Raw genomic sequence first — 13,732 nt, 5'->3', positions numbered from 1 at the left:
TTGCCTTCTGGATAGAACAGCAAGATAGAGGAGAGTAAATAATATAGAATAGCACATAGGGAGAGGTGATATTATTTCAATTTGTTTGGACAGTTCAAGAAAATGTGTAACAAGCAACAGTATTTAACACCTGGAATACTTAATATTTTGTTTAATATTAAATGTAGACTGATTACATTGGAGCAACTTGTGGGAAGTAATGGAGGCACTTCAGGCAGCAGGGCCCAAGTGCATAATGTGATTAACTATAAACTATTGGAGTAACGCCAAAGGGTTATTATGCGTTTCTAATTTTTTAGGAGGCCATAGCCAAATTTGTGAGTAAGTTGAAATCAGAAGGCGTGTTTGCGAAGGAAGTGCTGAGTGCTGGAGTTGCTTTCCACTCCTACTATATGGCTTCAATTGCACCAGTGTTGCTGAGTGCCCTACAAAAGGTAATGCTCTGGAAGGATCCAGCGCTGGGGAGGGAGGAAGCGTTCAGATCAAAAGAAGTGACCTCCAATGCACATGTCCTTTCATTTCCTCCTTTTAGGTTATCCTAAATCCAAAGCCTCGCTCAGCCCGCTGGATCAGTACCTCTATCCCTGAAAGCCAATGGCAAAGTGAGCTGGCTCAGAATAGCTCTGCTGAGTATCACGTGAATAATCTTGTCAACCCAGTCTTGTTCCAGGAAGCACTGAAGCATGTTCCAGATAATGCAGTGGTAGTGGAAATTGCTCCACATGCTCTTCTACAGGTATTACTCTTGGGGACTACGATGAGTAAAAGTTAGTAAGAATATCGTGGGGTCAGTCTTTCCAAAATTGGTGTCTTCAGATGTGTTGTAGTTAAAAATTCCCAGAATTTCCCTCAGTCAAGGATCTCCTGAAGCACCAACTTGTGGAAATCTACTGGTTCCTCCTTATCAGTTCATACTTTCCTCTGTGTTTTTAAATTTCATGTAGCTGTTCTGCACCTATTTTAATGTGCTTCTCAGCAGTCATAATATTTTCTGAAACCAAAAAGAGAGAAACCATTTCATTAGTATCATTTGGGAGTAGAGAATGAAACAGAAAATTAAATCATAGCCATCTTTCCACAAGCCTATTGAATATCTCCAAATACCATATGTTTTGTAATAGTTAGTGTTATAAGGTTGTGATGTGGTGTTAGTAGCTCATAGTCACTTTGAAATGATGGTCGTGCTGGCTTTGTGCTGCTCAGTGGTTTCTAGAAATAAAGTCTCTAATCTCTAGGTTTCCCAACTATTCTCAGAAAATCGAGTTTACAGCAATTCATTTTTATAAGGAACAGAATTGCAACCTCTAAAATCTTTATTACAACTTAGACCAGTACAACTAGGATAATAAATGCAATGGCAACAAGGATCCCATTTGCACAGGTTAGAGTTAAATGTGCGAAAAGTGCAAGACTTGTATATTCAATAATGGGCTAAATGGAGTTACAAGAGTACATTGACTTCCTATTTAAACTGCCCAGGCAATTCTAAGAAGTTACAATTCGGAACATACCATGAAGTTTCAGGACACTCCCTGAATTATTTATTACTGTGGTTATTTATGTGTTCAATTTTTATGGCTACCCATTCACCAGGGAACTATGACTTGAACAATACAACCAGAGGTGGTATTCAGCCGGTTTGGATCAGTTTGGATGAACCGGTAGTGGAAATTTTAACTGGTTCACCAAACCAGCAAATACCATCTCTAGCTGGTCCCACCCGCTTGCCCTGCCCATCCCCACCCTATATATGTTTCCTTTGCCACGCGGCCCAGCTCTGGCCTTCCCCGGGGCTCTGCCCACATGCCGCCCGCTCACCCTCCGCCTAGCTCACCTTCAGCCGCGCCCACTCAGACACATGACCACCCCTCCACCAAGCCACGCCCACAGACCCAGTAGTAAAAAAAGTGAATCCCACCACTGAATACAACCCTATTTATACTTCTTCAAAAGGAAGTACATTGGTGTTTACAGGTGGTCCTCGACTTACAACCATTTGTTTAGTGACCATTCAAAATTACAATGCTACTGAAAAAAGTGATAATTTCCACACTTAATGACCGTTGCAGCATCCCCATGGTCACATGATCAGAATTTAGACTCTTGAAAACTGACATGTATTTATTATGTTTGCAGTGTCCTGGGGTCGTGATCACCATTTGTAACCTTCCCAGCTGGCTTCTAAAGGCAATGGGGATTCGCTTAATGACCGCATTACTCACTTAAGAACTGCAGTGATTTGCTTGACAACTGTGGCAAAAATGTAAAATGCAGCAAAACTCATTTAACAACTTCCTTGCTTAGCGATGGAATTTTGGGGCCAAGGTGTAGTTGTAAGTCAAGGACTACCTGAAGTGGGATTTATTCCTAGATATTCATATATAGGTTTACATCACTTAGAGACACAATTGCTTTTTTGTTTTGAACAGACAGAAGGAATAGCTTCAGAGCTTTTCAATTCTGCTTACCTATGTGGTTTTGGTTTCTTGTTTGTTTGGTTTGGGGTTTTGTTTTGTTTTTTTGAGTGAAGATTATCAAATTTTGCCTTTGCTGCAAAATTTATCTTGTGTTTATAAATGTCTTATAGTTTATCTTGATTACTGGGAACCATTACCAAGTAATATCAGGTGTTTCTCTATGGGTGTGATGCAAAACCAATGTCTATAAGGATGTTTGGTTGTCATTCATTATAAAAAGAGGCCATTATAAATGATCAATTTTAATTTTAGAAATAATATGCTGTAGCAAAATCTGTCTCTTAGGAAGGCATCACTTCCATAATAAAACAAACCCATTATAGAGCCTTGGCGCAGTGGTTAGAGTGCAGTACTGCAGACTACTTCTGCTGACTGCCGGCTGCCTGCAATTTGGCAGTTTGAATCTCATCAGGCTCAAAATTGACTCAGCCTTCCATCCTTCCAAGGTGGGTAAAATGAGGACCCATATTGTTGGGGACAATAGGCTGACTCTGTAAACCGCTTAGAGAGGGCTGTAAAGCATTGTGAAGCGGTATATACGTATAAGTGCTATTGCTATTAAGAATTGATTGTTAAAAACTGTTGGAGCGAGAGGGAGGAGAAAAAAATCTACCTTTGTGAATCTATGTAATCCTAGTTATCTATGGCAGAATCATCTTCATGGGTTTGCAGAATTAGATGTAGTATTAGTTGCAGTAGATTTTTTTCAACTGCAGTGCCTTAATTCTGAATCCCCTGTTTTCATCTGTAAACTTTGCCTTTTCACTTATAAGTAAAATCTGCTAATATTATTCATGTAACAGTTATCCCATAGTTTTTCTAGGCTGCCTTAATATATTTTACTATGATGACTTCGTTTATTGTGTTTTGAGACTATGAAGCTTGGAATTCGATTTCTTAAAAGTGTTTCAAGGGACATAAAAACATGGTTCTTGAAACTTGGTTCTTGTCTGCAGCACCACAAAACAGTTGCATGTTTTCCTGGAAACATCTAACCACTCTGAAATATTTTGTGGCACAGCCCTGCATCCCAAAACATAGTGTATTTCAGAGTACAGGTAGTTCTCGACTTACGACCATAATTGAGACCAAGATTTCTGTGGCTAAGTGAAACATTTATTAAGTGAGTTTTGCCCCATTTTACAACCTTTCTTGCCACAATTGTTAAGAGAACCACTGCAGTTGTTAATTTAGTAACATGATTATTTATTTTATTTATTTTAGGAAATTTATATTGCTACCTAGTCTCACATGGCGACTCAAGGCAGCTTACAGGAATATGAAAACCTCATATATAAAACAATAAAACTAATAGAATCACATAATAAATTAATAAAATAATATAACCACCCTGGCGACAGCACACCACACAAGCCATTTAATGGACTCCATCCCGCTTTGGATTCCTCAGGCCTGCTGGCAGAACCAGATCTTCGGCTCCTTTCAAAAGAGTGTTAGAGTGGGGGCCGTTCTAATCTCTGGAGGAATGATGTTCCAGAGAGAGGGAGCCACCATGGAGAAGGCTCTTCTTCTGGGTCCCAATAGGTGTATCTCCCTAGGAGATTGCACTTGCAACATTCCTTGCCTCCCCGCTCTGGTGGGTTGGGTAGCTGTGATCGGCAAGAGACGGTCCCTCAGATAACCTGGTCCCAAGCCATGAAGGGTTTTAAAGGTGACAACCAGCACCTTGAATTGCACCCGGAAGCAAATCGGCAACCAATGCAGCTTCCGCGGGAGAGATTGTTAAGTGAATCTGGTTTCCCTATTGTCTTTGCTGATCAGAAAGTTGTGGAAGGGGATCACATGACCCCGGGACACTGCAACCATCATAAACATGAACCTGTTGCCAAGCATCTGAATTTTGATCATGTAACCACAGAGATGCTGCAATGTTGTAAGTGTGGAAAACGGCCATGGGTCCCCTTTTTTAACACTGCTGTAACTTTGAACAGTCACTAAATGAACTATTATAAGTTGAGGACTACCAATTTATAATCTCTTAATTGGACTAGTTATATTTGAGATCTTCAGTCAAGAAGATTTTTCAAGGCAGCACCCTATTATCTCCTCACATGGAACAGATTCAGCTCAAATCTGCAGACGCCAAAAACTTTTGGCCAGAATATTGCTTTCCAAACACTTAAAGCTGCTTCTTATAGGGAAAGCTAATAAAGAGGTTTGAAGGGACGCGGTGGCTCAGTGGTTAAGACGCTGAGCTTGTTGATCAGAAAGGTCAGCAGTTTGGTGGTTTGAATCCCTAGCACACGTAACAGAGTGAGCTCCCGCTACTTGTCCCAGCTTCTGCCACCCTAGCAGTTTGAAAGCACGTAAAAATGCAAGTAGAAAAATAGGGACCACTTTGGTAGGAATGTAACAGCGTTCCATGTGCCTTTGGTGTTTAGTCATGCCAGCCACATGACTATGGAGATATCTTCGGACAGCGCTGGCTCTTCAGCTTTGAAACAGAGATAAGCATCGCCCCCCAGAGTCAGGAATGACTAGCTCATATGCGCGAGGGGAACCTTTACTTTTAATAATAAAGAGGTTTACTGAGGAAATGAATATAAAAAACATGAAAGTATCTGCATTGGCTAGTTTAAGATAAAAATAGATGAAGGATTTTTCAGGCTCATGCTGCTGATAATATTCAGCTCTAAAAAAATTGCTTTGCTTTCTGCAATAAAATAAAAAAAACTTACATTAATCAAAAGGACAGAAAATTAGTGCTAAGAGCACTTGTTTAAACTAATGTCAGGGAACTATATTAAGAGCACTGAATAGGCCCTGGGCAAATCAGAGTCATTTCTGTAAGCATAAGAGTCTCCTCAAAGATGTCGCATATGAGGGGAAGTACCAGTGTAGATCATCCTCTTCTTACTTTGGTTAGTGGCTCAAAAGACTAAAGAAACAGCTTCTGTATTTTTAGTTGCTTGAGAAAATGCAGTGAACTGTTCATATATGCTGTAAGTAGAAAGTCCCATATCCTACATGCACTGCTGGATAAATAATGATGAGAAGACTGTCAATTTATTTGTTCTGCCCATCTTGGCCTCTTTCATATGCATTGGAACACCTGCATACAGGTTAATTACAATCAGGAAGGTTTGAGACTGAAAAAGAAAGAAGAGGCCAGACCTGGAAAAGGCTGTGAGGCAAAGTACATTTACACCTTTGTAGATTGAACATTTGACTCTTCAGGCCAAATAGATTTTCTTTCTCAAGAGAAAAAAAGGTAAAAAGGACAAGTCATTTAAACATCCAAAGACATAGAGAAAAGTCCAAAAAATAATTTGCTTCATGCAGTTAGACTGACGGAGAACCAGAAGGCAAGATGCAGGTCTCATCAGGAAAGAAGGGCATCTTGGGAATGAAATAGCTTAGATATTCGTGAAATATCAATCTAGGGAGAAGGATAATGCACAAGGTAAACGTAACACTGGTGTAGATTGTGCAGTCTGAAAATACAGTTGTGCAACAGATATTAAGCTTGGTTGAGGATTTGGATCTACTTAGCATTAAACTTATTTTCCTGTTTTTCCAGTCCAGTGTGCAAATTACACTCTAGATGTATTGTGTAAAACATAACCTGGAAAATGATGTAGCTGTTCTAAAGGTGTTACTGGAAGTTTGGTTTCTGATGCTTGTTCTGAGTTTTTTTCGTTACTGCTGCTGACCCAAAGGTGCTTTTTCAAGAGGCCACTGGACTTTCTGGAAAGTCCAGTGGCCTCTTGAAAAAGCCCTTTTGGGACAACGTTGACCGGGGTGATTGAGAATCATCGTAGACGTTTACTGCTGCTGAATTTATGTATTTGCTATCTTTCCTGTCAATTCAGTGAATAAAAATTGGATGTGGTCTTAGCCAATTTCACTTTTCCTGTACAAGTCTTCTAAGCTATTCTGATTAGATGTGCTCTTTAGATCAAAATCAAGATCATTTCAAATCCAAGGTGTTCTTTTTTTATATAATTAATTTGTGCTTGAGGAACCATCACCTTTTCTTAAGGTGTCCTTTTTGGGAATGTATTATTTTGCCACTCTGGGACTCCCAAGCAAGATTTTAATTGTGCAGTGCTCTTTCCTTACTTAAGGAATTTCATCAGGCTTCCTGGTGTCTTTCTTTTATCATCCTTACCAGTGGTGGGATTCAAATTTTTTTTACTGCCAGTTCTGTGGGCATGGCTTTGTGGGCGTGGCAGGGGAAGAATACTGCAAAATCCCCATTCTCTCCCCATCTCACTAACCTGCTTTCCAGCTCAGTTCGTCTGTTCAGGACAACAAAAGATCAGCTGGAAGGAAGCAGGGATGGGGCCAGCCTATTTGCCGGTTTTCCGAACTACTCAAAATTTCCGCTACCGGTTCTCCAGAACCTGTGAGAGCTGGCTGAATACCACCTCTGATCCCTACATATGTTCATTGATTCTCCTGTCTTAGTTAGCAGCCCAGTACCTTTTCAGTGGCAATGCTAAGATCTGGGCAATTTGCCTTGACAAATACTTCTGGTTTCTGTGATAAACTGAAGAAAGAGGATTCTTTTTGCATGGTATTTAAAGCAGAGAGGGCATAAACTGTATCTTGACCTTGTGCTGTCTGATTGATTTGAAATAACATAATACTGAGTTCTGGATAACCTTGACATAAAATGATGACATTCACTTACCAAAAATTAAGCCCTATTTTATTTAAAAGGGCATTCTCCCAAGTAATGCCTACTGCTGCTGAACCAAGCAATTTGGGGGGGAAGAACAATAATGGGGAGGACAATAGGCTCAGGACCCAAACTAAACATGTGCTCAAAGACATAGAAACCCTCAAAGCATGTTTTTATACTTTCTATGTCTTACCTTATATCCCTTCTGGTTGAGGGAAGCTGTAGTTCCAGTAAAAATGAATTAGAACTTGCAAATGTTATATCACTTTCTTCTAAATTAAACTTCTTGTTAATCCTTCTGAGAAGTGCTGACTGGCTGTGTGTAGGAAGCTCATCAAAAGGCATTATTATTTTTTATCATGCGGTTGGTAAACATTGGCAGAACATAACTGGGTACAAAAAGTTTTTCTGTCAGGTCAACAACAGCACTGGCAACCTCTTCCCCCACCCCGCTAGACTGTACTTATGCCTTATGACACAGGTAGCTTTTCCCAGCACTTATACAATGATGAGGAAAAAGCCATCTGTTTACTAAGTAAAAGGAATGATTGTCTTAAAAGTTATTGTTGCTGATCTCTTCAACTATTTCTTCTTCATGCCATGCCCTTGTTCCCCTGTCTCATGAAAACTTGCCTGTCAGAATAAGTTGACATCCATAATTAATGAAATCTTTTGGAACTGGAAAATGTGTAACTTTTTCTGATCATTTTTGTAATCTCTAACTAACTAGGCAATCCTGAAAAGATCGTTGAAACCAACCTGCACCATTTTACCTTTGATGAGGAGGGAACACAAGAACAATCTGGAATTTTTCCTGACAAATGTTGGAAAAATCCACTTGACAGGGTAAGGGAATAAATGAAAGGTTTGCGGGGAATATAATGGCCCAAATTTCATAATTGGATTGTATCGAATAGTACTATTATTTGCTTTGCCCCAGCTACTTTATGTGACTACCCAAGAAATAATTAAAGGTTTGAGGAAGAAGCCTGCATTTCTAATTACCGCTATGATAATGGAAAAATGGATTGTGGCATAAAAGCATTCTGTATTATTTACATATAAATGCTACCATTAAAAAATCAAAGTTTTGTTTGTGTTACTGCAAGAGTATCAATAGAAGGAGTCATGTAAGAAAAGTATGTTTTATAAGAGATCAAACAAGAGTCCCAAATGGTGGTGTTGGGTCATCCTTCCCATGCTGGTGCTTAGCTAAATCTCCCTTTCCAAGGAGCTACTATTCTTGCCTCTGAGTGATGAGTACCATCTTCACAATGTTTTGTTTTTCTTTTCCTAGAATAAATGTCCTGGCAAACAATCTGTTTCCACACGTCCAATATCCTGTTCCGACCGGAACGCCACTTATTTCTCCTTACATTGCTTGGGACCACAGCCAGATCTGGGATGTCCCAAAACCTGAAGATTTTCCAACAGGGTCCGGAGGTTCTGGGGCAGCAACAGTCTACAATATTGGTATGTACTAGAAGTCAAATGGCTTCTTTTTTTGACCCCCACTCCAAAAAGAAAAATAAATTTGTGTGGGATTTTAACAATCTCAAGGGAAAACATGTCCTAGTATTTAAATTTAATTTAATTTAATTTAATTTAATGCTTCTAGACCGCCCCCTCTCCCGAAAGGGACTCGGGGCGGTGTACAGTTCATACAAAATATATCAGATACAATAAAATTAAGTATGTACAGTTGACAGTTGACATGGAGGAGGTTAAAATGCCATTAAAAGAACTGTACAAAGCAGATTAAAATAAGTTCAAACCCCTAAAAACAAATACAGTGAATTAAAAAACCCCTAAAATAACCAGATATAGTGCGTTTGCCAGGAGGGACAGTTGAATTATGCCAGGCCTGCTAATCGGAACAGGTGAGTCTTCAGTTTTTGCCGGAAGGAGCGGAGGTCAGAAGTGGTTCTAATGTCGGGGGGGAGGTCATTCCAGAGGGTTGGGCCCATCACAGAGAAGGCCCTACTCCTCGGTGTCGCCCGCCGGCATTGTCCAGTGGATGGCACCAGGAGAAGTCCCTGTGTGAGCGTATTGGCCGCAGGGATGTATGTGGGAGGATGCGATCCCGCAAGTAACTAGGTCCCGTGCCATGGAGCGCTTTAAAGATGGTAATCAGCACCTTGAAACGCACCCGGAAAACCACAGGTAGCCAATGCAGCTCGCGCAGGAGAGGTGTTATGTGGGAGTACCTCGTACTCCCCATCACAGCCCGCGCGGCTGCATTCTGAACTAACTGCAGTCTCCGGGCGCGTCCCAAGGGCAGCCCCATGTAGAGAGCGTTGCAGTAATCCAGGCGGGACGTCACCAGCGCATGAGTGACCATGCGTAGGGCATCCCGGTCCAGTAGGGGGCGCAATTGGCGCACCAGGCGAACCTGGTGGAACGCCCCCCTTGCCACGGCCGCCACATGGTCATCCATTGACAGCCGGGCATCAAGGAGGACGCCCAAATTGCGCGCCCGTTCCACAGGGGGCAATTGCTCGCCCCCTATGGCCAGCGATGGAATCAGCTGGCTGAATCGAGGTGCCGGTAGCCACAGCCACTCAGTCTTGGAGGGGTTGAGTTTAAGTCTGTTGTCCCCCATCCAGACCCCGACGGCCTCCAAACACCGGGACATTACTTCGACAGCCTCGTTGGAGTGGTTTGGAGTTGAAATATACAGCTGAGTATCATCAGCGTAGAGGTGATACTCAACCCCAAAACCACGGATGATCTCACCCAGCGGCTTTACATATGTGTTGAACAGGAGAGGCGAGAGGACCGACCCCTGTGGCACCCCACAAGTGAGTGGCCTCGGGGTCGACCTCTGTCCCCCTGTCAACACACATTGCCTCCGGTCGGAGAGGTAGGAGCCGAACCACCGCAAAACGGTACCTCCGACTCCCATCCCCTCCAACCGGCGCAATAGGATACCATGGTCGATGGTATCAAAAGCCGCCGAGAGGTCTAATAGGACCAGGATAGAGGAACAACCTCTATCTCTGGCCCTCCAGAGATCATCAACCAACGCGACCAAGGCTGTCTCTGTGCTGTGCCCAGGTCGGAAGCCGGACTGGCGTGAGTCTAGATACTCGGATTCGTCAAGGTGTCGTGGAAACTGCTGGGCCACCACATTCTCAACAACCTTCGCTAGAAACGGAAGGTTGGAGACTGGACGATAGTTAGCTAGCTCCATTGGGTCGAGTGAGGGCCTCTTAAGTAAGGGCCTCACCACCGCCTCTTTCAAGGCGGTTGGTAAGGATCCCTCACCCAATGAGGCATTCACCAGGCCCAGAAGCCAGCCTCGTGTCACCTCCCAAGATGCCAGTACCAATCAGGAGGGACACGGGTCCATTAAACATGTGGTGGGTCGCAGCCGTCCACGCAACCTATCTAAATCCTCGGGGGCAACAGAATCAAACTCCTCCCAGGATGGTCTCACAAGACTCGCTGTTGGCGGCTCGTCTGGTCCACTGAGTGGGGCCCATCCGCTCCGGATCTGAGCGACTTTGTCCTGCAGATATTCCCCAAATTCCTCTGCTCTGCCCTGTAAAGGTGCCCCCTGCGTCCCCTGTGACAAGAGGGAGCGGGTCACCCTAAACAGGGCAGCAGGGCGGTTATCCGCGGACGCAATAAGGGTGGCACAATATCTACATTTGGCCGCCCTTAATGCCACCAGGTAGGTTCTACTAAATCACTTTAGTAGAAGAAGTATATGGGAAGCAGTAAGAATCAGAGATCTGCTTTCTTTGAGACATCTCTGACACTGAAGCTAGGATAAGAGAAAGTGTGCAGAGATTGATTCTTGGTTATGGGTAAAAGATACCAAAGTCAGGTTCATAAGAAAGTTCTAAAATGCTATATTGTTTGTCTATTGTTGTTAACAGATGTGAATCCTGAATCCCCTGAACATTACTTAGTGGGCCATTGCATTGATGGCAGAGTTCTCTATCCAGCAACTGGTTACTTGGTACTAGCCTGGCGCACTCTAGCACGCTCCCTGGGAACTACGCTAGAAGAACTGCCTGTCATGTTTGAAGATGTTACAATCCACCAGGCAACAATACTTCCCAAAAAAGGTAAGAGTAATAAAAATTGCTCCATCTAAGTATTGTCTGATCGAGTTGATTCCTTGAAATGTTCATTGATAGTGTCTGGGAGATCTTATTTTTTAAATCTGTTCATTTTTACATGAACTGGAATAACATGACAGAGGGGAGATAAATTTTAAATGACATCAATGAGGGACATATTCCTTTATCTAGTAACAGAGAAAGATACATACCATAAATACAAACACTGTACCATTTCTGCTTTCTTTATTTTATTCATATATGATACTTGAATGTAGAGTCAACTCATTAATTTCTGCCTTCCTTTTAGGCTTAACACAGTTGGAGGTGAGACTCATGCCTGCTTCCCAGTGTTTTGAAGTATCTGGAAATGGAAATCTGGCTGTGAGTGGTAAGTAAATAATATTGGTGTGTGTGTGTGTGTGTGTGTGTGTGTGTGTGTGTGTGCGTGTGTTTTAAAAAAGGAAATACTGACTCTGCCTGCTTATTGACTCTCTTTTTTTCCCCTCTATCTACTGGATATACTAGGAAAAATCTGCACTTTGGAAGAAACTGCTCTGAATAACTTTCGAAACCAGCTTATTGATTTGAAAAACCAGCCAAATCCCTGCTCAGGAATTAGCTTATCAAAGGGTGACATTTACAAAGAGCTTCGCCTACGTGGTTATGATTATGGGCCAACGTTTCAAGGAGTCATGGAATCCAGCAGTAATGGTAACAACATATCTTAATAGAAATCAGCACTACTATGGTTATTATGGGTGGTCCTACAAGCAGCCAAATGTTTAGACTGGACTTGGCATTTTTGTTCACCTACTGAGTCCTTCCTAAGGATAGGCAGATTTTGTTGTGTTAAAGGCATTGTTATGAGATGTAAGTAAAGCTGCCTTTTGCAATTGACTTTATTATAATTCATTTTCAAGATACTATCAATGTGGCTATTACGCCAACAGAATATAAAAATATTTTGTTGGCTTCAAATTTAATATTAATTTGCAATATTAATAGCTTTTATTGTTCTATTATTTTGTAATTGCTTGAAAATTTTTGAAAGGAAATAAGGACTGTATAATTGTAATTATTCTAATGAATAGAAAACTCTCTTCTAATCTGGTGCTTTCAATGTGTTTGCTGACAGCTCCCATAATTATTGCATAACATGTTGTCTTGCAATTATATGGAATGTAATCCAAAGTATCAGCATTGTACTAGAATAGGAAATCTGACTGTGAGATGAAATGAATTTATAATCTAAGCACAGAAATACAAATATTTGCTTGGCAACCAGGGAAAAGTTTAGGAAAATAAAGGTCATTGGGGACATTTTTCTTGAATTTCAGTTGGAAAGCAGAGTAATTCTGTGTTGTAGTGCCTATGGTTTTCGCCTGCATTTTCTTTTTTCTTACCAAAACAGCAGCGGCAAGGGTGTTCTGTGCTAATTAAATTGCTTGCCGTTGCAGGAAATTCTGGGAAGATTTTGTGGAATGGGAACTGGGTGACATTTCTTGACACCATGCTGCATTTGATGATTTTGGGGGAAATGGGACGAAATCTGCGATTGCCAACCAGAATCCGTTCAGTGTGCATTGACCCAAAACTACATCTAGAGTTTGTTCAGAAACACACTGAAGAGACTGAAGGTAAAGAGCATCTTGCCATTTATTTTTTGTTTTGCTGTAACTTCTTTAAAAAAGCCAACATGTTAAATTGCCTGTCCCAGCCTAAAGTTTTAGGATAAATTTTAGGGAGCAAAATTAATAATTAGTACAGGTAGTCCTCAATTTACTGCCACAATTAAGCCCAAAATTTCAGTTGTTAGGTGAAACAGTTAAGTGAACTTTGCCCCATTTTATGATCTTTTTGGCACAGATGTTGTGAATCACTGCACTTGTTAATAATAATAATAATAATAAATTTGGATTTATTAGCCGCTCCCTTTCCAGGCAGGACTCGGGGCGGCGGTTAAATTAGTAACACAGTTGTTGAATGAATCTGTCTTCCCCATTGACATTACTTGTCAGGCAATCACATGACTCCAGGACACTTCAACTGTTATAAATATGAGTCAGTTGATCACATGACTATGGGGATGTTGTAATGGACGTAAGTGCAAAAAAACAGTCATATGTCGTTTTTTTCAGTGCTGTTGTAACTTAGAACAGTCGCCATACAAACTGTCAAGGACTACCTGTATCTAGAATTTCCAAGAAGTCGTTTTTCTGATTGGTTTTCTTTTACAGTGCTGTCCATTGACTATCTCTTTGCCTTGTAGTTTTAGATGTTGCAGTGGACCGTTGCCTTGATACCATTACAGGAGGAGCTGTTCAGATATCTGGTCTTCACTCCAGCACAGCTCCCCGGCGACAGCAGGAACAAATTCCTCCCATCCTGGAGAAATTTTGTTTTGTGCCCTATGATGAGAGTGGCTGCTTATCCTCTGATGCCAAGCTTCAGTCTACTTTTGAGCACTGCAAAGGTAAAAAGTTCCTTATGATTAGAGGAAATTTTTGATAGGATATACCCCGTAAGCAATGAAG

At 41.5% G+C, this 13,732-nt stretch overlaps 1 protein-coding gene across 1 annotated transcript in view; it reads left to right on the top strand.

Moving 5' to 3' along the window:
* FASN (fatty acid synthase) overlaps positions 1-13,732 on the top strand; it is a 55,726-nt gene that overhangs the window by 21,312 nt on the left and 20,682 nt on the right. Inside the window, exons 13-21 of the mRNA XM_081936885.1 lie at positions 300-434; positions 533-736; positions 7,856-7,971; positions 8,423-8,598; positions 11,010-11,201; positions 11,506-11,586; positions 11,724-11,909; positions 12,656-12,835; positions 13,468-13,671. Coding sequence (XP_081793011.1) covers positions 300-434; positions 533-736; positions 7,856-7,971; positions 8,423-8,598; positions 11,010-11,201; positions 11,506-11,586; positions 11,724-11,909; positions 12,656-12,835; positions 13,468-13,671 — 1,474 coding nt within the window. The remainder of the gene's footprint in view (positions 1-299; positions 435-532; positions 737-7,855; positions 7,972-8,422; positions 8,599-11,009; positions 11,202-11,505; positions 11,587-11,723; positions 11,910-12,655; positions 12,836-13,467; positions 13,672-13,732) is intronic.

The sequence above is a fragment of the Natrix helvetica genome, assembly GCF_964273705.1.
Source record: "Natrix helvetica genome assembly, chromosome: 1".
Taxonomy (NCBI): Eukaryota; Metazoa; Chordata; class Lepidosauria; order Squamata; family Natricidae; genus Natrix; species Natrix helvetica.
This window is presented reverse-complemented; position numbering and strand designations above follow the sequence as displayed.